The sequence below is a fragment of the Anabrus simplex genome, chromosome 3 (assembly GCF_040414725.1).
Source record: "Anabrus simplex isolate iqAnaSimp1 chromosome 3, ASM4041472v1, whole genome shotgun sequence".
NCBI lineage: Eukaryota > Metazoa > Arthropoda > Insecta > Orthoptera > Tettigoniidae > Anabrus > Anabrus simplex.
In genome coordinates, this window is record NC_090267.1 from 339,216,075 (window position 1) to 339,241,819 (window position 25,745).

At 37.9% G+C, this 25,745-nt stretch overlaps 1 protein-coding gene across 1 annotated transcript in view; it reads right to left on the bottom strand.

The window, feature by feature from the left end:
* Window positions 1–25,745, bottom strand: part of POSH (Plenty of SH3s) — a 311,783-nt gene that overhangs the window by 78,614 nt on the left and 207,424 nt on the right. The window contains exon 11 of the mRNA XM_067143214.2: window positions 1,193–1,494. Within this exon, the coding sequence (XP_066999315.2) occupies window positions 1,193–1,494 (302 nt within the window). The remainder of the gene's footprint in view (window positions 1–1,192; window positions 1,495–25,745) is intronic.

The window sequence follows — 25,745 nt, forward strand, 5'->3', positions numbered from 1 at the left end:
TCTTTTAATAGTCTCTAGTTACTTTTAAACAGGCTCCAGTAGAGAATTATTGATATTCGTTCTCTCGACTTTTTTTACACGTTTTATTGCTGCCTATCTCCTGAAACACTACACACACAATGTAAAATATACTAATGTGTAAAGTGATACCAACTCCCCGTTGAATAGTTTTTAATGCAATATTCAATAGTATGTTTTCCCGCTTAACACTATTTTTTTCGTTGTCCCCTGCAGAAACGTACTAATGAGGTTTCACTGTCTTTAGGTTAGGATGTGACAGGATAGTTTTGTAGAACTGAAACAGTAAAGCAAATTAGCAGAGATGAGTGGCAGCAGAAGAAACTAAGCATACCACAAGTACCAACAGTCAGTATTATGTTATCATTGATCAGTTTTATGGGCTTTGGGCATTGTAGGCTATCACATGTTGTTCTCTTCTGGCTCAGTGATATTAGAGCATCTGAAGCCTGGAGAGCACCCCTCTGCCCTTTATGATTCCTTTTCCTTCATTCTTTGAATGCAGTGAAGCTCGTCATCGATGAAGTTGGCAATAAATGTTTGAATTAGTGAATATCTACATTATGTTTGGCATCTCTCACAAAAGCTGTGATTACTTAAAAGTTTCAACATTAAATTAAAGTTAAGTTTTCTTTCAAACATTTCTAAATAATGCTGACCATTTGAAAAAATTTCAGCAAGAAACCATTTCAACCCTGCTCTTAGCCTTTCTTCATCCCTGCCAATTCATAAAAGTATGCCCTGCTATTTTCACACGATACTCAAACAATCATGCACACACACGAGATTTTTTTTTGCTTTACGTCGCACCGACACAGATAGGTCTTACGGTGACAATGGGACAGGAAAGGCCTAGGAACGGGAAGGAAGCGGCCGTGGCCTTAATTAAGGTACAGCCCCAGCATTTGCCTGGTGTGAAAATGGGGAAACCATGGAAAACCATCTTCAGGGCTGCTGACAGTGGGGTTCGAACCCATTATCTCCCGGATGCAAGCTCACAGCTTCGCGCCTTTAACTGCACGGCCAACTTGCCCGGTCAGACAGGAATTGGAACTGACGGTTTCCAAAGTCTTTATATGACATCAAAAAATTTTTTTTAGTAAAATAAAATTATAGTTTTCAGAATATACGGACAAAATATAAATGTCATTTATAGAGATTAAGGCATACTAACCTTGTCCCTGCCAATTACAGTATTGGGTGGCGGAGCAACAGAGCTTGGAACATGAGGCATGCTGCGACTAGGCGTAGCTTCCTGAGGAGCTGATGACATAGAGGTTGTCATAACGGCACTGTGGCTACGCCCCAATGGAATGCTGCTAGGAGTGGCTGAATCTGATGATGGCTGTAACTGTTGCTGTCCATGCCATGATGAAGATATAACTGCAGAGTTATGAACTAAGGATGGGCTGGTGGAACGAGGAGGTAGCTCGGGTGGAGCCTGAGACAACTGACTGCTGCCAGGAGAACCCACACCTGGAACAACAACAAACTGTGAACAGTTACAGAACTAGCAATATCATTGCTGCAGAGATACCAATCTTCAAAGGTGGTTGCCCATAGTGGCAGGGTCTACTGTAGGTAAGGGAAGATTATCATAGATTAATAAATGTGAAGTAATATTCAGTCCATATAACACTCCTGGTATTTTTTTCGTTTTTATTATAAAATAACAGAAAAATGAGAGTATCTTGCATCACTCTTTGATGCATAAATTCTATTGCTTTTTAGATTTCATATAGAAAGGGCAGACATCGTGTCTGTCGCCGATGATTTAGGCAGTATGAGTTCAGAAAGCGCTTGGGTGGCTTTTTTTTTTTTTTTTTTTTTTTTTTTCCCTTCACTAAAATAACCACTGCTGGTCTCCCCTTTGTTGTCTAATAACCCACAAAATTATTCCATACTCCACTGTGATGGCCTATGGTAGGACTACAGAACTCTTCCATGTTCTCATGTTATGATGCAATTTAATAATCTTCTCGGGAGATTGAGTTTGTTTCGACTCCAGAGACATGCAAGGTAGATCTCTGGCATCTCTTTTCATGTTCCCCGAATGCGCATGACGATAATACATGGGTGCAATCAAGGACAAAATATTCAGAGGCCCACTATTCTCACCTGATTTACAGTTACAGCAAGGCCGGCATGATTTCATGAGAAACCAGTTTTCAAGGGATCAGTTTTTTCACGCTAATCAAATTTCTTGAATCAAGTCTCTTGCAAATACCTAGGCCTAAAATTTCTGTCATCCTTCGTTAGATCAGCTGAATTGCTGATGGAGTACTTTTCACTGGAGTCACCTGTATGCATTCCATTTGATCAGTAATGATTTGTGTACTTGCTTATTGTAAAAACTAACATGAGGAACGTTACATGGCACATTTACATTTGACGCACTACTGCAGCCAAGGTTTTCCAATTTGTTGGAAATTTTTTGTCTTTTCCCACAGGACAAAGTAGTTGTCTGATATGACATACCACTTGTCACTGAAATGAGATTGTCATACATAATTTCTTAAATAAAACTCATAAATGGACGGCAGGCAACTGTATACAAACGATTTAATGTCGCCTGCTCATTTGCTCCAGTACACTCTCACTGGCGATCCAGGATTCCGAACCAATGTAATGATGCAATGCATCTGGTTGTACATGTGTATCAGGAAGTTCAGGTCTAACCTGTAGAATTAAAACTACATAATAGATACTGCAAAATAATATGTTTTACAAAAATCTAAACATTAATTGGAGAATATAGTTTATTTGGGCAATTTTCTTTCAAATTCTGTCAACCGTATTATCCATGTTGATTTAGATGCGCAAGGTGTGTGGGCATCCGCTTGTTTTTACCCCTGCGATAATCCCAGAGTTAGTAATATATACCATTACCTGTGCGGCCTCTCCAACCGCCATTCTCAATCTCCAATGTTGGGTAGGGCTAGCGCCAATGGGTCAGACACCACCGCAAGTGCTGTCATTGGCCTCTACATTGCTGTGGTCCTGAGAGATGTGGAAACGACTAGGTCATGGGCCGAGAGATTTCCGCATCGGGACATTTCTACAGGATTCGAGCGACCAACAGATCTCAAACGTTGACCCAGGTGTATTTCAGGCGGAGTTCAGTTCAGTGAGTGGACTCAATAAGTTAGCAAGGAGCTCACAACCTGCCTTGAAATTTTTTTGACACTATCGTTGTACTGTGAGAAGATAGCATGCAGAGAATTGGCCTCCAGGTTTAACTGCAAGGCTCCGAAATTGTATCTGGAATCCTGGTATGCAAGCATGACGGGTGGCGCAAGTGGACATCCCTGAACCTGCTCGGAGTTGTGGTGTTGAGGGACGAATATACATGCAGTCTCTCGAACCCTCTGAAGCTGTATTGTTTCACCCACTTGTCAGTCAATCACAAAAGCAGAGCAGAAATGACTGGTATAAACTGAATGATAACACAAGCTTTATGCACATCAAGCACAATGAATTAGAACTTCATTGTTGCACTGTTTTTTCTTCCTTTCCGAACAATATTTAGCGGGCACTATGAACTCGGGAGGTCGCTCTCTTGTGTAATTCATTGCAAATATTTTATCATATCCTGAAATCGTGAAGATGAAAACAAACTGTATGAAGGACTGGATTTTAAGGAGTGTCTCTGTGGTGAACCTCAACATCATTATGAGATGTTAGAATTTCTGTTAATCAGCCATAAAAGGCTTTCTACTGCCGGAAGACAAATTTGTGTAATGGTTGAATTATGCCCGTAGTACCTGGAGGAATCTGAAGCAGTTTGATTGTTCTGCATGGAGTGATGTCTTGATGACAAGTTGTATCACTGTATGTGGTCCACAAATAAAAAAGCAGGGCACAGCTGCCTTCAGAGAAAGGAAAAAAAGGGATTCTCTAAAAAATATTTTCAGTTCTATTTTCTCCATTTTTCCTTATTTTCTGGCAATGACAAAGATGTTATCTGCTTTGAACATATTTTTTGAAAATGAAGGTTCTGGTTGGCTCCTGCAGTACAATAAATAAATTAAGTAACAAAGAACAGTCCATACTGATTGATGGTATTATGGTGTATGAATGTATGAGTGAACTAACCGATTGGGCTATCATGTGTGTGTGTGTGTGTGTGTGTGTGTGTGTGCGTGCGCGTGTGTGTGTGTGTTTCTTGCCCACAAAATGTAGTCTTTTTCGATCGCATTTTGCACTCAAACCCACTTTCATCAGGACGAGGTGTAATGAAGAATCGTTCTCGAACCGTCTACAGAAACTCTTCTGCAGGCTTATTCTTTCATTTTTCACCCTGAATATGCGAACGGGATACAAATGTCGTAATTTTCCTACTCCCAATTCTGTGTTGTTTCTTGAAATGGCTGATCCAGGCAGGAGAGGCATAGAAATTACTTTTATCGATCGATAGATGGTTCATGTGCAATATTTTCCAACTGTTTCTTCCAGAAGTAAAGATATTGCTCCAACTTCATCAAAATATTTGTGGACATGTGGAAGTGATAATCGCTTTTTACCACCTTCGTTAAGCCACAATTTTACAGCTCTCGTCTGTTACTCCATACACATTTTCTGGCACACTTTTTACACGACTAGGAACATAACTAGAGCTGGATTATTTGGATGGCAGCGGACTTTGAGCATCACTAGATTCTGGGGAGTCATAGTCTAGTTTCAAACTGGGACACAGAGCTTTGCTGTGATCAGCAGAAGGTTTTGACAAATGGAATCACTTGAGTCATTTTCACTGTCTCCTATGTGGAGAAACCTCCTCAATACGTTGCACTCCTCTGCGATTATTTTCCATCAAATCAATCAGATTTTATCCGATTTCCTTTTCTTTGGAGCTAATTTTTCCTGAAAACAAAAACGTCTTTTTGTGGAAATAACTCATTACAAACTCTGTTACATTAATATGATTTGAAAAGTTATCCTCTGAGGAACTTATTTTTACTGGTTGAGCCGAGTGGTGCAGATGGTTGAGGTATTGGCTTTCTGACCCCAACATGGCAGGTTAGATCTTTGTTTAACCCTTAAATGCACAGCATTGACATGTGCAAAGGAGATTTTGTATGCTAGCTATGCTTTCTCTTTGAAAGTGTGGTAATGTTATTTCCTCTTTGTATATTCTTAGAGATATGCATTTGCATGTGCCATGGATTTAAATTGGCTAGATTGCACTAGTGAAACAGTAATGCTCTCTCTTTGTTATGCATCTTTGGATTCTATATCCTATTTGACAATGCTAGTTATGTTAGTTATGATAAATTGTAGCATCATCTATTGGAGTGTAAAATTGTGTATTACTAAATGTGCATCTATTATTGACATTGGAAGTGTTTTGAATGTATTTGATATCTGTGGAGTTTGTATAACGGCATAATTATATACTTTGCATATGTGCAAAGTTGCACCTATCGTTTGTTTTTCATTTGCGCTTTCATTATGTTTTTTAGCATTTTTTCAACTCATATTATGTAAATTATTCCAACCCCCCCTAATTTTTTTCACTGAAGATGGCTCAAACGAGCCGAAACATGTCTGATCTTGTTTACTCCGTCTAATGACAGAATATATGATGTATTGATTTGGAGGATACTTTCATTTTTCGCCATTGTAAAGTGAAAACCGTCAATACGGAATGATTCTAATATCTTGTAACCTGATTTAGGAGCGAGTGGCAATGTTGTTGTTCGACTTGCTCGTGAAATACCAAGACATGTAGGCTACAAACTGTATTTTGATAGGTACCACACGTCACTAACTCTAGCAGTTCATCTCTTCAAGCAATGGTGTTTTTGCCGTTGGAACTGTGCAAAGAAAGTGACTACTCAACTGTAAATTTCCAAGTGATCAAGAAATGAAAAATAAACCTCGTGGATTTTTGGAAGAATATTCTACTTGTATTGACTCTGTTGGTGTTTCATGTGTTGTATTCAAGGATAACTGCGATATGACATTTTTATCAACATTTGTAGGGAAAATTCCAAAGACAAAAGTGATGCGATATGACAGAAAAAAAGAAGGTACACGTTGAAACTTATTGTGCAGCTATTGTTCCAGTGTATAATAAACACATGGGTCATGTGGACTTGCTTGACAGTAACGTGGGAAGACATAACAACAAAATGAAATCGAGAAAATGGCATTTTCGACTGTTTTTTTTCTTGGTTGATATAATTGTTATAAATGCTTGGATTCTGTACAGGAAAGTAAATGAATGTAAGCAAGCAAGTGGTAAGCTTCTCAACCAGAAACAAATTCGCATTGATCTTGCACAAACCTTGTGTAAAATTGGAAAAAAGAATTCTAGGCGAGGTCGACAAAGTTTAGATTTCGCTGAGGAACAGAGAAAAAAGTTTCGAGGATCATCAATTCCATCGATTGACGTAAGGAAGGATTCTAATGATCATTGGCCCCTGTGGAATAAGAAATGTACAACATGTAAAATGCCTTTATGTAAGGATTACACCTTCATCACGTGTGAGAAGTGCAAAGTGAACCTCTGCTTGAACAGAGAAACGAACTGTTTCAAGGATTTCCATGCTAACTACCTGGAGTAGAGTGTGAATTCAGACCAACAAATACAAAATAAATCGCTGAAACTGTTGCTTAACTCAGGACATTCATGAACTTGAACCTGTACGGTTATGTACTTAGGCTAATTGCACAGCTTTGCACATGGGCAAAACAAAGGAAAACCCTTATATGTTGACATTGATTTTGAAAATATAATTTTTGTGTTTAATTTGGTGATTATTTATTCTCATTGTGACTGAAGATAAATTACTGAAATTAAAAAAATGCACATTTAAGGGTTAGACCAGTAGTATTCGAAGGTGCTCAAATACGTCAGCCTTGTGTCCGTAGATTTACTAGCATGTAAAAGAACTCCTGCAGGACAATACTGACATCTCGGCATATCTGAAAACCTCCAATAAAGCAGTTAGTGGGGCGTAAAAACAATATTATTATTATTATTATTATTAATAATAAACAGTATCGAGGGGTTTACTGTCTGGTGACCTCTCGCTGCCCCTCTCGTGGCTAACACCCGTGCTGCCCTTCGTACACGCGAAACCGCCTCTCTAGCCTTCCTGTGATGCATCTGTTGGTTATGGCCCTATTCAATGCCTACGTAGTTTTTATCAGCATGTTCTAGGTAAGAAGCTCCACTACACTGACTTCAGGACTGATGTAGCTCAAAGCATATTCAACAGCATTACACTTCCAGAGCACAGACATTCAGGCAGACCTTTTTTTACTGATAATGCTATTGGGCTGCAGTCCAAGAATTTGGCTCTATTTCCCCATGCCTATCCCACTCAATGCAACCAAGCAATTCCACTCAAGGGCCTACAAAATGTGCACAAGAAGCACAAGAAGAGAGTGGAAGTGGCTGGGCAAAAAATGTGATATTGGAGAATTTTTGGAAGCTTATCACACCCTATTGAATTATTAAGAGGACTGAGAAATGCATTTTATCACGTAATATATTGTGCCGTTTCCATGTGGAACGAGGGCGACAGCACGAGTGCCAACGTAGGACTCGAGACCCAAGAATATTATTTTTTATGAATTTCATTTTCCGTATTGATAGATTCAATGTATAGACAAGAAATGTGTTTTTCCACCAATCAATACACGATTTATTGTAAACAGATTACACTAGTACCAGTTTTGGCCCTCGTTCTCAGAACACAGCAAGCCTTCAGACATATTGGTACAAGACCTCCACAACAACAATAACTACACCACAAACGAACATAGACGAGAGAGGTGTTGCCACCAACAGCTTCTAAATTCAAACTCAAGACCTGCAGTTTATTATATTAAAATTTACTGCAGTACAGCACGGTTGGATTATATAACACAAAATTTTTTCATGTCGAAGGTTCATACCAACATGACACATATCAGCCTCAGAACATTCTCAAAGATTACTTCACACAGCCAAACCAACATACATAGAAGCAAAGGAACCACACAGAAGATAAAAGAAAGGAATCTAAGCAACATGAACTTTCAATAAGCATTTTTTTTTGCTAGGGGCTTTACGTCGCACCGACACAGATAGGTCTTATGGCAACGATGGGATAGGAAAGGCCTAGGAGTTGGAAGGAAGCGGCCGTGGCCTTAATTAAGGTACAGCCCCAGCATTTGCCTGGTGTGAAAATGGGAAACCATGGAAAACCATTTTCAGGGCTGCCGATAGTGGGATTCGAACCTACTATCTCCCGGATGCAAGCTCACAGCCGCGCACCTTTACGCGCACGGCCAACTCGCCCGGTAATAAGCATTTTAATGTGTTAACTTATTAAGTGTTTTATATTGTGGTCCATATGTTTTAACTCTCTTGGTGCCAGGCCGTAGTGCGAGCATCCGCCCTTTAAATTGCCAGAGCCGATCTGGTCGGCCGGCTTAAAATTCTGTGATATACATAATTTTGAGGCAACCTATAGTGACGTGCATACTTTTGTTACAACCTGTAGTAAAGGGGCTACACGTTATTGTGTGCCTTGCCTTGCATTGCCTTGCTTTGGCAGTTCTAAGAGGGTGTTATACCTTTCACAAGAGTAGTTTCCTGTGTTTACAAATACCGCTAACTGGTCAGTAAGAGATTGCTCCTTGCAGTGAGTGGATCTGTGACAGTAAAATGGCATGTTGTCCACGTGATAATTTTTCAGCAGGTATTGATGACAATAAATTAATGCAATATTGAGAACAGTGCAAAGTTAACGCGGATGATTTATCGGATAGCGATAGGGAATTTAGTTCAGAGAGTAGCGACGATATTATACCGGAAACGTCCGCGAAATCACCGCAGCTAAAGAAGGGACGTTTAATTGTGTCTAACAGCACTAAAGCTACTCTGAATATGATGGTAGATGAAACTAGTGATAACGAATATGTTGATGATGTCTCTGGAGAACATTTTGTCCCAATGAACCCGACAACATTCCTCAACCTCCTGTCTCCTTCAAGGAAGTTCTAGGACCTAAACATGCCCTACCGTCTGATTCTCCGCCCATATCACACTTCAATTTACTTTTCACTTACTCTCTGCTAAACCTTATAGTCATATATAGTCCTCTATCATTACCTAAATGCCGGTCTCCGCGGGCCAAGTGTAGCGTGCCTGCCTCTCACCCGGAGGTCATGGGTTCGATTCCCGCCCTGGTCAAGAATTTTCGCCTGGTCCTGAGGGTTGGTTCGAGGTTCACTCAATCTAAGTGACCCTAAGTGACTGCAATTGGGGAGATATCTGAGGGTGAGAGGGCGACCCCGGTCTGGAAAACCAAGAATAATTACTGAGAGGATCCGTCTCACTGACCATGATTCACCTCGTAAACTGCAGGTACCGAACTGAGCAGCGGTCGCTTAGTATGTCAAAGCAAATCACGGCTTTAGTGCCATACATTTCTTAATTTCGTAAATTCTGTTGTATTGTAAAGTTATTTTTCTAATATATACTACAACCGAAAACGAGAAACAATTTTTTCTGAAAACAGAAAACTATAATATCAACTTCTATCTTTTTCTTATTTAATAATTCAGAATTATTTTAATACTGCGTTGTCCGCACGTAGAAAATTTGTTGTCAGTATTTGCCAAACGTCGAAAAATACACGCGAATTTTATCAGTGAGTAAAATTGTCTTGTTTTTATTAGTGACATACGTTTGAATTTTTACTTTTTACGTTTTTATTTTTCTCGTTCAAATTAGTTATTCTATAGAATTGTATTTAGAAATACATTATACATAATTATGTATATTCTTTTGTATCGTAAATTATTTTTTCAAAGTAGATATTGAGAGAGAAAGTGCGAAAATATTTTTCTCTTCCTAAAAATAAACGTTATCGACAACTATAAATCAACAATAAAACGTCTTTGACTCTTCATATCACTCCAAACCAGTTTCTTATTCTACGTAGTCGATATGTAAAAAATTTCATGCCGGTATTTGCTATACACCGGTAGATATACATGAATTTTAAAATACATGTATTTCCGCTGAAAACGGCCTGGCACTTTACAGTAGTAGAGTGGAGGCAGAGCTCTGGCCTCTTCCAGCTGATGGGGAGCGGCCGACCAGATCGGCTCTTGGCTCCAAGAGGGTTAATGTGTTCTGTATACTCATGTTCTAACTTATTGTAACTTTTTACCTTTGACCACAGATATTTTAACTTCATGCTACTGTATACTGCATTTCCATCCCCCATTAGACATCCGGATGTCCAACGCAATAACAACTTGTGATTTGTCTAATGGCTGGAAACTAATCATGTACTAGCTGATGATGGCCGTTAAGGGCCAAAACCGGTACTAGCGTAATCTATTTACAATAAATCGTGTATTGATTGGTGGAAAAACACATTTCTTGTCTATACCCAAGAATATGGCGCTAGAACAGTCAAGACCTGCATTCATCTATACATTTCGCAAATGCAAGAAAGTGAAAGTGAAGAAATGGACTCTATATTCATTTTTGAGCATGAGGATGTATAATTTTAGGCATATAAGGTTAATTTTAAGTTTTATGTAAATTATAACATGTATTATATGAGACGAAACCAAAGGGAACGCAAATAGTTTCCTATCACGTAAAATAAAATACCGATAGTTGTAAGTGTGATGGTGGCTACACCTATGTATCGATTGGTAATAATATGCTCTTTGAGATGAAATGGTATACTTCTGTTCCAGGTCTTTGTTATAATGAGAAGGCAGAATACAGATCATTGTCATTGTTGTTGGCTTGTTGCCGGCGTATGTGAAGCTTGAAATTGTGGTTGTTGAATTAAGAAGATTTTACGAAAATATTTGTGGAAAACTAAGTGTATACTGTCATAGTTTTGAAAAGGAATCATAATACACGACGGCTTTTTAAAATCTGTGTCATTACTGACAGATAGTGATGAAATCTTGGAAGATGTACGAAAGCCAAGCCATTACATAAGATCAACGACGCATTTAAGGATTTAATGTTGGTATCCTGATAATTACTTACATCAAGGAGTATATGTTATTGTTGAGTATAATAATGGTAGTGTGTGAACCTGTTGATCTAATATTAGATTGTTTCAGGTCTGATCTGATTGAGAATAATATGATGATTTGGAAGATGATTGATTTTTTTTTTTTTTTTGCGCTAGTTGCTTTACTTCGCACTGACACAGATAGGTCTTATGGTGACGATGGGACAGGGAAGGGCTAGGAGTGGCAAGGAGGCGCCGCGGCCTTAATTAAGGTACAGCCCCAGCATTTGCCTGGTGTGAAAATGGGAAACCATGGAAAACCATTTTTAGGGCTGCCGACAGTAGGGTTCGAACCTACTATCTCCCGAATACTGGATACTGGCCGCACTTAAGCGACTGAAGCTATCGAGCTCGGTATGAACTTATTTAATAAGATGCAAGGCTAAGATGTGAAAACGGGCTCCAGCCATGACAATGGCGTGGTTGCGGGGAGGATTTCCTGGACCATGAGGATTCCATACCCTGGTCTGTAAGTTAGTAAACACCTAGACATTTATAATGCCTTTTCATGGTAGATTTTATTTCATTTCCTAGTAGTAGAATGTAATTATGTAGTGATAAGTGATGTCCTGAGGTAATTACGTGGGAGTAAGTGCGCAATAAGTGATTGGGTATACTGAATTATTTTGGGCCTGTAGCGATTTATATATGTGTGATACTGGAATTTACACGGTATTATGAGCGCGTGTGATTGTTTATTAAAGGGAGTCGACTTCGACGTTGTTCATATTAATGTGTATCGTAACTGCTGCTTGGTGAACGATTTTATGCAAGGATATGTGACACGTGTTGGTATATAATCTATGCACATTTGCTTGCTGAAGTAAATGTTAGCTACGCACAGGTAATGGTGATGTGGTTTTTTGCATGTGATATTGTAAATGAACATCGCGAATCGAATGGTAAATTATTAGTTGAGTATTAATCACAGCATGGTTATTAATGATAAGCAAGCAACTACGGCGTATCGTGGTATTACACGAAGACAATATGCAGGTAGGTAATGTATTTAATGTGAGGCTACGAGTGATAATGAATATGTGAGACAAAGTTATATGAATATATAAGTGATAATGTGTATGCCAAGTGAATATTAAGTGCCTGTGATGTTGATATTTATTGTGGTAGATAATGAGTCAGTGCTGTATGATACTGTGATATGCGACCAAAGCTTGTGGTGAGTGTAGTTAACTGGTCCTTATACTGAGATGTGCTGTGTATTGAGATTAATGGAATTCGTGAGAGATTTGTTGATAGTTTACTAAATAATCCTCCATAAAGCACCTACCGTTCAGGTGTGTTGTGCGTACTGTGAAGTAAAGAGATATTAAAGGATACGTATGTCACATATGCAGGTGTATATCAGGGTAATGGTGATGATTATTAACTACGAAGCTGTATCGACTATTATGGTCTGATTTATTATCACAATGTCATGATTACCGTATTGGAGATTCACGTCTCGTTTGTTTATGCTTTTCGACTGGTTTTGAAGCGATATACTTGCGACATTTATGAAATTCACCACACACATAGCTACGAGGATATGTGCCATGATATCTTGTATAGGTTAAGGGTAGCTCTTCATGAGCACAGTAGTTAATTAGTACGTAGATTAGATATCGTGTGATACTTTGATTTGATTTGATATTTGAAAGTGAATATATTGTGCTGATATTATGTCTTGCCATTTCATCATCCATATCATCCATTGTTTGCTAGGTTAGATAGATCCTCGCAGGTATGTGTGAGGATAGTTGTGCATTTATTTTCGCGTAGATGCGAGCGTCTTCAGGACAACGTAATTTACTTAGGATGTAGTCGTAATCATTTAATTTCATTTTATTTCAGTCGATCCATGAAAAAGCATTAGTGTCTGGACCAAACCGACGAAAATATATGTAAAAACTCTTACGATGTACGACATGTATGGTATTGAGTCTGACACATAAGTATCAACGGCAACACAATTAGGCAATGAGTATCATTACGTAGGTTGCTTCATTCAAGCAGATTATGCTCAATGAGATTTCATGATTGTCAATCTTTGGGTTAATATTAATCATTATTGTAAACTGGTGTTCGTATTCACGATTAGCTTTTGGAAGATGAAAATTACACAACAATATCACTGCATTACACTGCGTTACATACAGATAAATGACTGGTTATGATTGCAATAATTATGTGTTTGGGATGTTAAATGCACGCTTTGGTTTCGTCTTAATCTAGTTGGGGACCTTACCTAGAATAAACATGATCCAATCCAGAATATCTCAATTCCCTTCATTATTATTTAGCAGTAAGCATTCATTCCTGTGAAGTGGTTCCAACCTCATGTTCACAATAAATCATAAGATAATTCTAACTTTAGAAATACGATCAACCTCGTAGCAAGCATCATATGAGTCATGATCGTAGGGAGCATTAATAGAATATCGATGAACTTGAGGGCATACAACCCAAGCAAGTCATGTAATCGAATGGATACATTGGATTTTAGATCTGAAACTTTGGCTGCCCAATAGGATTCCCAACTCAACATCTCGTAATCGATGTATTTCACCACCAATCAAGTTCAGGGATGCTAACCATCAAAATTATGCACCAAGTAACCATCCTAGCTAGCTGTGGCGTTGCGACTCTCTGAATTGGCCCCAAAATGAGAAGAACCCGTCAAGACCCGGAGTGTAGAGGGCTCGTGCTGACATCATCCTGGGGCACACGTGAATGGTGCAATATATTTTACAATTTTGTATGTTTAAAACTGATTGAAGTTATACTAGATATGAAACATCACTCAGTATATAGCAGAAGGAAACTTCCTTCAAAATAACCCCTGCATCAAAGCACTTTTCAATGTTCCAACAATGTCTGCCTCAATGGGTTAAATGTTTGGGGACTGAACATCTACATATGAAAACTAAAGTCAGTCGGTCCGGCCATTCTATCTGGTCGATTTCCTTCAATTTTTGTAACTCAAATTATTTAATTTTTTTTTTTTACATTTTTTTGTCTCTTTGAAGCAATCATATCTTTGGTTCTAATTGAGGTACGAAGTTCATTTTGGCCTAAGAACACTCAGTGGATCAAGCTCTTTCATTTCAGCTCTTAACTATTCAAATTGGTTGATTCTGAGGAAAGTTATGAGTGCACATTCAATTTGACATCTCATTTCTTCAACATTTTTTTCTCATTTAAGCAATCATATCTTTCCTTCATATGAGGTACACAGTTGGTTTGGTCTAAAAACACTCAGTGGATCAAGCATTTTCTTTTAAGGTAACAACTACTTAAATTGGCAGATTCTGAGAAAAGTTACAAGTACATTTGTCTCCATGACAAAGATCTTTGAAGGACTTTTTAACAGTTCGGGGCGTAGTGTTGTTCCAAGGAACGTTTAATTCAATTTCTTTGTGTGATGTATTTTCAAGTATTTTGCTGACATAATATTACATTCTATTACCACAGCAGGTCATGTAATTTATTTCATTAACTCGAAACTTTGCAAATATATCCGTGAGGATAGTAACGAACACCACCATACTTTGAACATTGCAGGCGGAGCCAGCGGGAAACTGCTAGTATATATATATATATATATATACACAGGATACAGTAGGTGTAAAAGAGGGATTGGAAGGAAAGTGGGGAATTGTAGAAGACAGGGAGTCTAATGTTTTAAGGGGGAGGAGACTGCAGGCTAAGGGCTGCAATCAGGATCAGAATTCAGGACAGGTATCTGTGAGAAATCGGTACGAATCGCTGCAGGTAGAACAACCGAGGGAAGATGAGGAATAGGGAACTGTTGCTGAGAAGTGTGGAAGAAGGAGGAAGGGACAAGATAGGAAAGGGAAATGTGGAGTAGTGGATAGGAAAAGACAGGTGGAACAGGGTCATGGCTGACCAGGTGGGGAGGGGATCAAATGAGGGGGGGGTAGGGTTGAGGCTCTGGTCATGGGGGATTCCATTATTAGACATGTGGGGAAAGTGTGTGGAGGAAAGGGCACCCAGGTAGAGTGTTATCCAGGAATTAGGTTAAGGCAGATGTTGAGGAAAGTAGAAGAGAAGGAGGAGGGAAAGGAGGTGGTAGTGTTTCATGTTGGTACTAACAAAGTAAGACAAGCAGGTGTAAGTACCAACATAGTTGGGGATGTGTGGGACCTGGTAAATGCAGCACGAGTGAAGTTTAAGGAAGCAGAGATTGTTATCAGTGGAATACTGTGTATGCTTAAAGTAAATACAAAATTTTAATATTCCACCTTCTCAATACTAAAAAAATCATTTGATGTTTTTACAAAAACATTACAATGGTATTAAGAGGTACTAGTTTCGGTCCACTGTGGACCATCATCAGCCTAGACAAATTACAACAGTAAATGACATAGTGATAAAATAAAGTAAAATAATGTGGAGAAATGAGAGAGGATCTGGAAGGATGGGATGGTGGTGGAATGACAGACAAAAGTGAAAAACCGTATTTGCGAATTATGATAAAAGTAACAGAAGTGTTCACATTGACAAGTAAAATCTTTGTGAAGTCACGTAAAAACTCTTGATGAGATAGTCTTTGGTTGACAGTTACTCCTGTGTTGCACAATTAAAATATATAACTAAATATATGCTTCTAGAAAGTTCTAGATGTGAGTTCCACTTTAGTGTAGAGGGAAGAATTGTCCGATGAGACCAGCATAAGATTAAAAGTTGACAAAGTTGGACATGTTCTATGGTGGAATGAAAAGCTTGCTGTGTTAAACAGAAGTAGTCTCAGTTCAATCGGGACCCCAATGAACCTGGGGAAAGAAGTTAGTATTAACGCGAGTAATCGAATAGAGAACAAGCGAGGCACTGGAAAATATAAACGATGACTCACCTTGCGCTGCGTGGAAAAAACTTGCTGTATTGAATGCAACTCGCGTTAATACTAACTTCTTTCCCCAGGTTCATTGGGGTCCCGATTGAACTGAGACTACTTCTGTTTAACACAGCAAGCTTTTCATTCCACCACAGAACATGTCCAACTTTGTCAACTTTTAATCTTATGCTGGTCTCATCGGACAATTCTTCCCTCTACGCTAAAGTGGAACTCACATCTAGAACTTTCTAGAAGCATATACTTAGTCATATATTTTAATTGTGCAACACAGGAGTAACTGTCAACCAAAGACTATCTCATCAAGAGTTTTTACGTGACTTCACAAAGATTTTACTTGTCAATGTGAACACTTCTGTTGCTTTTATCATAATTCGCAAATACAGTTTTTCACTTTTGTCTGTCATTCCACCACCATCCCATCCTTCTAGGTCCTCTCTCATTTCTTCACATTATTTTACTTTATTCTATCACTATGTCTTTTACTGTTGTAATTTGGCTAGGCTGATGATGGTCCACAGTGGACCGAAACTAGTACCTATTAATATCATTGTAATGTTTTTGTAAAACATCAAATGATTTTTTAGTACTGAGAAGGTGGAATATTAAAATTTTGTATTTACTTTAAGCGTAGTCTCAACTCAATACGGAACCTACTGTAACAATGAAGTTTATTACTTTGAATGAATACTGTGTAGGAGGGATACTGACTGGAAGGTGATTGGGGAATTAAATGAGACTATGGAGTGGGTATGTGGGAAACTGGAAGTGAGATTTCTAGATCCTAATGGGTGGGTAGGAGATAAGAGATCTGCACTCAGCTGGCCTTCACTTAAACTGCAGTGGTATATGTAAGTTAGGAAATTTGTTTAGAAGGGTTATAGGGAGGTACATTCAGGAAACAGGTTGGCCTAGGGAGCGGTGATAAGGGAACAGGGAACTGGAAGTCAAGTAGGGATGATATAAAAATGTTAGTGCTGAACTGTAGAAGTATTGTAAAGAAAGGAATAGAATGAAGCAATTTAATAGATATATACTTATCAGATATTGTAACAGAAGTTGAATCATGGCTGAGAAATGATATAACGGACGCAGAAATTTTCTCACAGAACTGGAGTGTGCATCGCAGAGATAGGATAGGAATGGTAGGAGGGGGAGTATACATTCTGGTGAAAGAAGAATTTGTAAGCTACAAAACAGTTAAAGATGACAAACATGGAATTCTAGATGTAAGGCTCATCTTTGAAGATAATAGGCAACTTGATGTCTTTGGAGTGTACACACCGGGAAAGGGTAGCACTGACGCTGATTCAGAATTATTAGATAAGATAATCAGCTATGTGGAAAACGATAAGGAAAGGAACGTGATTGAGCAGGTGATCTCAATTTATCAAATGTCAATTGGGAAGGTAATGCGAACGATGGGAAGCATGATCAACAAATGGCAAATAAGTTAATATGGGAAGGGCACCCGATTCAGAAAGTGATGGAACCAAAATAGACGGAAGAATATTCTGGAAGTGGTGCTAGTAAAACCAGATGAGCTCTATAGAGAAACCGAAGTAATAGATGGTATTGGTGATCACAAAGCTGTTTTTGTGGTAGTTAAAAATAAATGTGAAAGAAAGGAAGATATTAAAATTAGGACTATTAAGCAGTACCATATGGCTGATAAAACAGGTATGACGGAGTTTTTAAAACTTAACTATGATCGGTGGAAAACGGCCTATAAAAATTTAAACAGACTCTGGGAGAGTTTAAAGCAATTGTTGAGGAATGTGAAAATACTCTAGGCTTGTACCTTTAAAGGTGGTGGTAAGGAATGGTAAAGATCCACTATATTATAACAGAGAAGTAAAGAGACTAAGAACGAGGTGCAGGTTGTAAAGAAATAGAGTTAGAAATGGCTGTGGAAGTAAGGAGAAATTGAAGGAACTTACTGGGAAATTGAATCTGGCAAAGAAGTCAGCTAAAGATAACATGATGGCAAGCATAACTGGCAGTCATACAAATGTGAGTGAAAAATGGAAGAGAATGTATAGGTACTTTAAGGCAGAAACAGGTTCCAGGAAGGACATTCCAGGAATCATTAATGAACAAGGGGAGTGTGTATGCGAGGATCTTCAAAAGGCAGAAATATTCAGTCAGCAGTATGTAAAGATTGTTGGTAACAAGGATAATCTCCAGATAGTAATAATGCTATTTGCTTTACGTCCCACTAACTACTGTTTTACGGTTTTTGGAGACCCCCAGGAGGAGTTCTTTTACATGCCAGTAAATCTACCGACACGAGGCTGGCGTATTTGAGCACCTTCAAATACCACCGGACAATGTCCAGATAGAGGAAATGACTAATACTAAAGAAGTATTAAAATTTACCTATGACAGCAATGACATTAACAGTAAGATACAAAAGTTGAAAACTTGAAAAGCAGCTGGAATTGATAAGGTTTTGGGAGATATACTAAAGACAATGTGTTGGAATACAGTACCATATCTGAAGTATTACCCGACCAAGGCGAGTGGATCCACGGAAAGAATGCCAACTAGTGCTGTGACGTACGCGCAGCACATGGAAAAACCGTACAGTCAGGTTCAACGAGCTATTGGCTACAATAACATAGAGGGCGGAAGCGCTGCCTGGCTGAAGCCAATTGAAAGAACGTCCGCCATGTTTCCAGTGGCCATATAAGCAAGGGTGCGTTAGAGAATCACTGATGCAAAATTAAAGACCGTTAGCTCATTGGTCCGGTTAGATGATATGCTGCCTCAACACTTACATTGTGACGTTCTTTGACATGCTGTGTTTGTTTGGAGAACTTGAGAACTCTGAGAGTGATTTAGCTAAACCCCTATGAATCTGTTTAATTGAAAGAGCAGGCATATGACGTGTGTAAATAAATAATCAAGAAGAATAAAACGGATAGTTTTGTTTCTGTCCTAATAGTCCGGTTAAGTTCAGTTATCAGCTACTGATGGAGCGTAAACCGAATAAAGTAATACACGAACAGCTCGGCAGGTTATTTACAATGTCGTTAAGTTTTGTGATCGAGAGAAGAGGGAAGGTATGAAAATACCGGTTACGTATGCTACTGAAAGTGGTGTAGCCTCTACTGGCTGTAGTAAGAAAACAATATGTAACATTTGAAAAGAGGGCCAACTTGAAGAAAGCGAACGAATAAAATCAGTTCACCTCGTAAAAAGGACAAACCAGCTGTAAATAAAATTATACTGGACGATATGGATAAGTGTATTATTCACAGGAAATTTCAGGATTATTTTGAGATTAAAAAACAAGTTCCAACATTACGGAAACTACTACAATTCTGCAAGCAAGGAATTAATTTCACTAGATGCAAAGAAACGCTTAGAAATATAGTGAAGTTAATTGGAGTTAGGTTTAAAAAGTGTGTGTGAAGGCACTGATATAGTGGTTCAAAGGGCATTTTTTCTTAGAACACTAAAAAGAAATAAAAAAGGAGAAAATAAACCGGTTGTATACATGGATGAAGCGTGTATTCATACGCATTATACTGTCTGCAAGTGTTGGCAGAGCGATGATGTGCCAGGTGTGTATGTAAATATGATTCAAAATCGAGCACATCTGACTACCATAAAGAAATGAACTGTGAGAACTATTGTAAAAGGGTTAAAACCCAAATAATACCTGGATTACCCCAGAGAAGCATCATTGTCCTTGACAATGATCCCTACCACAACAGACAAGACTTCAACCAACAATTCAAAATCATACATACATACATGGTTATGAGATAACAATATAACATTTGACCAAGAAAGCAATTCAGACCAAAAATAACATACTGTATTGACAAGATATTTGAAGATACTGGCTTCACCCCACTCAGATTACCAGCATATCATCCGGACCTAAATCCCATCGAATTGATCAGGAACAGGATAAAAGGTGAAATTCCGATAAAAATGTCTTTCACATTTCTCTGTCAGCACTGAAATCACTGACAAGAGAAATGATTGAACCCATAACAGTGGATGACTGGAAACGGTCAGTTCTGAAAGTGAAGGTGAAAGGTGAAAGAAATACAAGAACTGTACTGGAAACGGGATACACTGCTGGAAAAAGAAATTGAGCACAAAATAATTAACCCTGGATTCGGACCGGGTCAGGGATAGAATGAATGAAGCCCCCATCTTGCGACGAGGATAGGAATTGTGCCAGCTGCCGAAGCCTGTCGCACTCCTCTGGGACAGTGCTTAACTTCACATACTAATATCAACTTAAATTTTTCTGCAAGTAAAGGAATATTCTAAAAATACTCTTTGAACTTCTATGTCACTCGTCACCTTAACACTCACTAATATCGACGGAATATCTACACTAGGTATTGAGAACACTTAACATCTTTCATAATCACGTAGAATGGACTCACATATTTATCTTGAAAGTCTGAAATTAGCTTCTTCACACCAATGTGTAAACACTTCTTCATCTGTCTGTGGCAATAGCTCTTCACGCTCTTTAGGGTACTTTCTTCCTTGAGGTAAATTAATGTTGTTATGCAAAAGCTGATTGTCGAATACGGTTGAGTAAGTATCAGGTGACAATTAAAGATATTTGCTAGGAATGCGAATTGGTTCACTATTCTCAAAATACATTTGTGGACAATTACCTTAAGAGTCAAATGTTTGATGCACACAACAGTTTCATTACCTGCAGTAAAATTCTTGCAATGAATACACCGAATCTATTTCTCTCGTAAACCTTATCCTTCCATTAGGGCAGAAATTCACAAACAATTGCACATTTTTTACTTACGGAGAGGTACACAATGCGATCGATCCATGATAACAATATTCTGTACCACCACCACTCAAACACTATGTGTAAACACGAAATAATTAATCTCGAGGTATTCTGAGCTTTCCCGTGAAAGCACCTAGCGACTCAAGTACCTCTAATACCCCTTCATTAGTACTGAACATCACGAAGTACGATCAATCACAAGCAGACTTGAAATAATTATTTCATGATTACTACTTTAAACTTATAACCGCGATCAAGTAAAATCTATGTATGGCCTGCATTCACGGCCATATTGTCGCTAATCGAAACCTGCAGTAAGGTCGGAGTATTGTTGGACTTGATTAGTGTTCCAGTTGTTCTCCTTGGTTGACTGTACTGCGATGACGTCATGTTCCTTACTAGTGGCGCTGTGCTGTGCAGGAATCCACTCACCTTGGTCGGGTAATACTCATTTGATTATTGTTTGCATGAACGAGCTATACCAAATGAATGGAGAGTTGCTATAATAGCCCCTGTGTATAAAGGTAAGGGTGATAGACATAAAGCTGAAAATGACAGGCCAGTCAGTTTGACATGCATTGCATGTAAGCTTTGGGACAGCATTCTTTCTGATTATATTAGACATGCTTACAAAATTAATAACTGGTTTGGTAGAAGGCAGTTTGGGTTTAGGAAAGGTTATTCCACTGAAGCTCAACTTGTAGGATTCCAGCAAGATATAGCAAATATCCTGGATTCAGGAGGTCAAATGGACTGTATCGCGATTGACCTCTCTAAGGCATTAGATAGGGTAAATCATGGGAGACTACTGGAAAAAAATGAGTGCAATTGGACTTGACAAAAGAGTGACTGAATGGGTGGATATGTTTATAGAAAATAGAACTCAGAGAATTAGAGTAGATGAAGCTTTATCTAATAATAATGTTATTTGCTTTACGTCCCACTAACTACTTTTACAGTTTTCGCAGACGCCGAGGTGCTGGAATTTTGTCCCACAGGAGTTGTTTTACATGCCAGTAAATCTACCGACACAAGGTTGACGTATCTGAGCACCTTCAAATACCACCGGACTGAGCCAGGACGATAATAATTAAGAGGGGAATTCCTCAAAGCAGTATTATTGGACCTTTATGTTTTCTTATAGATATCAATGATATGTGTAACGAAGGGAATCAGAGGTAAGGCTTTTTGCAGATGATGTTATTCTGTACAGAGTAATAAATAAGTTACAAGATTGTGAGCAACTGCAAAATGATCTCGATAATGTTGTGAGATGGACAGTAGGCAATGGTATGATGATAAAACGGGGATAAAAGTCACGTTGTGAGTTTCTCAAATAGGAAAAATCCTCTGAGTTTTAATTACTGTGTTGAAGAGGTGAAAGTTCCTTTTGGGGATCACTGCAAGTACTAGGTATTAATATAAGGAAAGATCTTCACTGGGGTAATCACATAAATATGATTGTAAATAAAGGGTACAGATCTCTGCATATGGTTATGAGGGTATTTAGGGGTTGTAGTAGGGATGTAAAGGAGAAGGCATATAAGTCTCTGGTAAGACCCGAATTAGAGTACTGTTCCAGTGTATGGGACCCACACCAGGATTAATTGATTCAAGAACTGGAAAAAATCCAAAGAAAAGCAGCTTGATTTGTTCTGGGTGATTTCTGACAAAAAAGTAGCATTACAAAAAATGTTGCAGTCTGGGCTGGGAAGACTTGGGAGAAAGGAGATGAGTTACTCGACTAAGTGGTATGTAGTACAATTTACAAACTTCTTCATAGAGATCCGTAATGATACAGTTAAAACTAAGAAACAATGTTAGGTTCTGGTCCACCCAATCAATACACGTCACTTTACAAGTGAACTATTTAATTTAAAAAAATAATTTATTTAGGGACATGTTTTGTCTCTGTTTGAGACTTCATCAGACGTAAAATCATGTGTTATATTATAAAACTCAAAATCAGAAACTGAAAAAATGGAGGGACCCAAATGCCTTTTTAAGGACTATTTGAGAAACGCAAAAGATATAAATATGTATACATTATTTACATAAAATGACCTCACTTCTTGCCAAAAAATTATTTTGTTGTCTTCAATGTTAAGAAAGGAATTATAACATGAAATACGACAAGCCTGCCATAATGTCTTGTACGGAATCAGTGTCCATTGTTGCTGTCCGTACTTAAAAACGGAAGTTCCTTTTGAACTGTTGAGAAAACACTGGAGAACAAATATACACATTTAATGAGGTAGTGTAACACTTCTTGCAAACAATCTTTCTGCAAAGTTAAATATGAACGACCTTACTTGAAAAATGTTGCAAGCATTGTTTCAGTGTGTTGACTGGGGAGATCGAAATTCTGGCCTCGGAAAAGGATTGGTACTAAATCCATATCAGAACATTTAAAAGTATTAAACTGTATAATTTTCTTTCAAATTGAGCTATTATTCTGGTATAAGAAATCTGAAGCCTTGTGAAACCGCCTGTTGTATGGCAAGGACCGGCACTGCATGACCACCATATTGTGGCTTAAATCTTAAGAATATTACTTCTTGAAAAAGACAAGGTCTGCAAAGAAAGTGAGATAAAAATTAATGGGTTTAAAACCCATGGATATCTAAGTAAAGAGATTCTGTCACAAATGTGTGATGTAAAAGCTTACCATATATATCATGTCGCAAACAAAATGGAATGCATCTTAAGTAAGAAACAGACCACACTGGACAAGAAACTTGATAATTTAAGAAGGGGGAATTATGATACAGAGGTTCTTAACAACAACATTAATAACAGAAAATCCAGAATAAAGCATTTAAGGGTACACGACAATTGAAGGATGCAAGAACCAGGCAGCTCCATTTTTTCTAACTTTTCAGGAGCAAGGTAAAACTGTATAAAATAAGTATGAATTATGCTATAAATAATTACTTCTGTCAGTATGTTAATTATGACCTCCTTGATATATTTAGTCTGTATTGTAGCAGAATTTTCAATTTTCTTTTCATTTATAGCAATAAATTAATTTTGGAGCCACCTGGTTCTTGCATAGAAAATGTTTAATTCAATGATTTCTGTGGTTTTACTTACCAAAAGCTGTATTTTTACAAAATAAATTACAGTATTTCAATATGCAAACACTTCATAATTAGTCACAGAAATTTTAAGAACCTTGAATATTAAGTGTATACCCTATTACAGTATGACAGTTGATGTTATTCACTTCCAGATGAGGTGTTCACATTATTTTCTCTTGATTGGCTGGTTATGTTGTAATATCACTTGTCAGTGGGGGGTACATAGCGTTTGGCCAGTACCATTACATCCCGAAATTTTGCTTCCTTGATGTGCAGGGCTTCTGGATACAGTTTCTGACTCGCGTGAGGAAATTTTGGAGTACTGTTCTTTTTCAAGAGAGGAAACTCTTGTAGAGAAAAATCTGATGCATTCATTGAACATTTAACAGTTCCACAAAATTCTTCACTATGAATAAACAACCGATATTTTGAAATGGAGAGGTTCTCTTTACCTACACAACTAACATTCTTCTTGAATGATTCTTCAAAAGTACCTTTATAGTCTAGAAAGCTATCTCTCTCAATTTGTTTGAAAACAAATTTTGAGCTTGACCATCTTATGAGGTTCACATAGTCATTAGGAACATACAGTCTTTCTCTCTTCCGTTTTTCTTTTTCTACTATTCCGAAGCTTCGGCACCAGTGACGATGCACTGAACTAAAATCCATAGAAGAACCAGGTGGCTCCTGGAGCTGCCTTGTTCTTGCATTAAAATGATGATGAATGCTATCTCCATGTGGCTCCTTTTCCTTTGTATCGCTAATGGAAGTCAGTGGAGTTGCATGGTTCTTGCATAGAAATGTGCGCCTATTTGTGTACATTCAATATATATGAAAATGTCCATTTTGAAGAAAAGTGGAGCTGCCTGGTTCTTGCATCCAACCCTTCAATTTAAGTTCAGTCAATTCGAAAAAAACCTTTCTAGAATCCATTTCACAGACCAAGAATTTAACACTCTTAATAGAGGACCTAAATTTAATTGGCTAAGTTTTAACAAAGATGATGATATCAAAACAACTATCACCGAAGCAGAATCTAACATCCAAAAACTCCCTGTAGATTCTCAAGACGATCTTAGTTACAAAATAAAGAATAGACTCCCTCAGTTAAGTCAGCTTAAAACCGATATTCCATTTGACAAAGTTAAATGCAACAGGGATCTTAGGAATAAAATAAAAGACAGTGACGTTATTGTGACTAAGGCACATAAAAGTAATTGTTCAGTCATACTGGATAGAAAAGATTACATGAAAAAACAGAAAAGTTTTTCTCTGACCAGTCATTTTCCAGAGTCGATAAAGACCCCACAGATAGGATACAAAAAAGTTTAAAATTTTTATTGAAAAATTCCACGTTAATCCTCCATGAAGACAAAATTCAGAAGATGATACATATGAACCCCAGGTTACCTACGGCAAGAGCGTTGCCTAAAATCCATAAAGTGGGAGTACCTGTTAGACCTATTGTTAACTGCAAGAACAGCCCAACATATAAATTCTCAAAATTTATACACAGGTTTCTTTTTAACAACTATAAGTTCCACAATAAGTTAATAATAAGAAACTCGGCAGATTTTTGTAAAAGTTTAGAAAATTTCAAGCTTCAGCCCCATCATTACTTATGTTCATTTGACATAACTAATATGTAAGCAAATATCCTGGTCAATAAAACAATAGATATTAGAATGACTTTAACCAGTCAAGGTCGTCTAGGGAAATTAGAGATTGATCAATTCATGAAAATTCTAGAATTTGTTACAAAAACAACTATTTTACGTTCAACAACACTATTTATAGTCAAGAGGGTTTACCATTGGGAGCTCCTGCCTCTGGTATATTAGCCAATATTTATTGAGACTATCTACAGCACTGCAAAATAATAGGACATAGGTTTGGATTTTTGGACACAATTCGTGGACGATACCTTTGTAATAATAGAT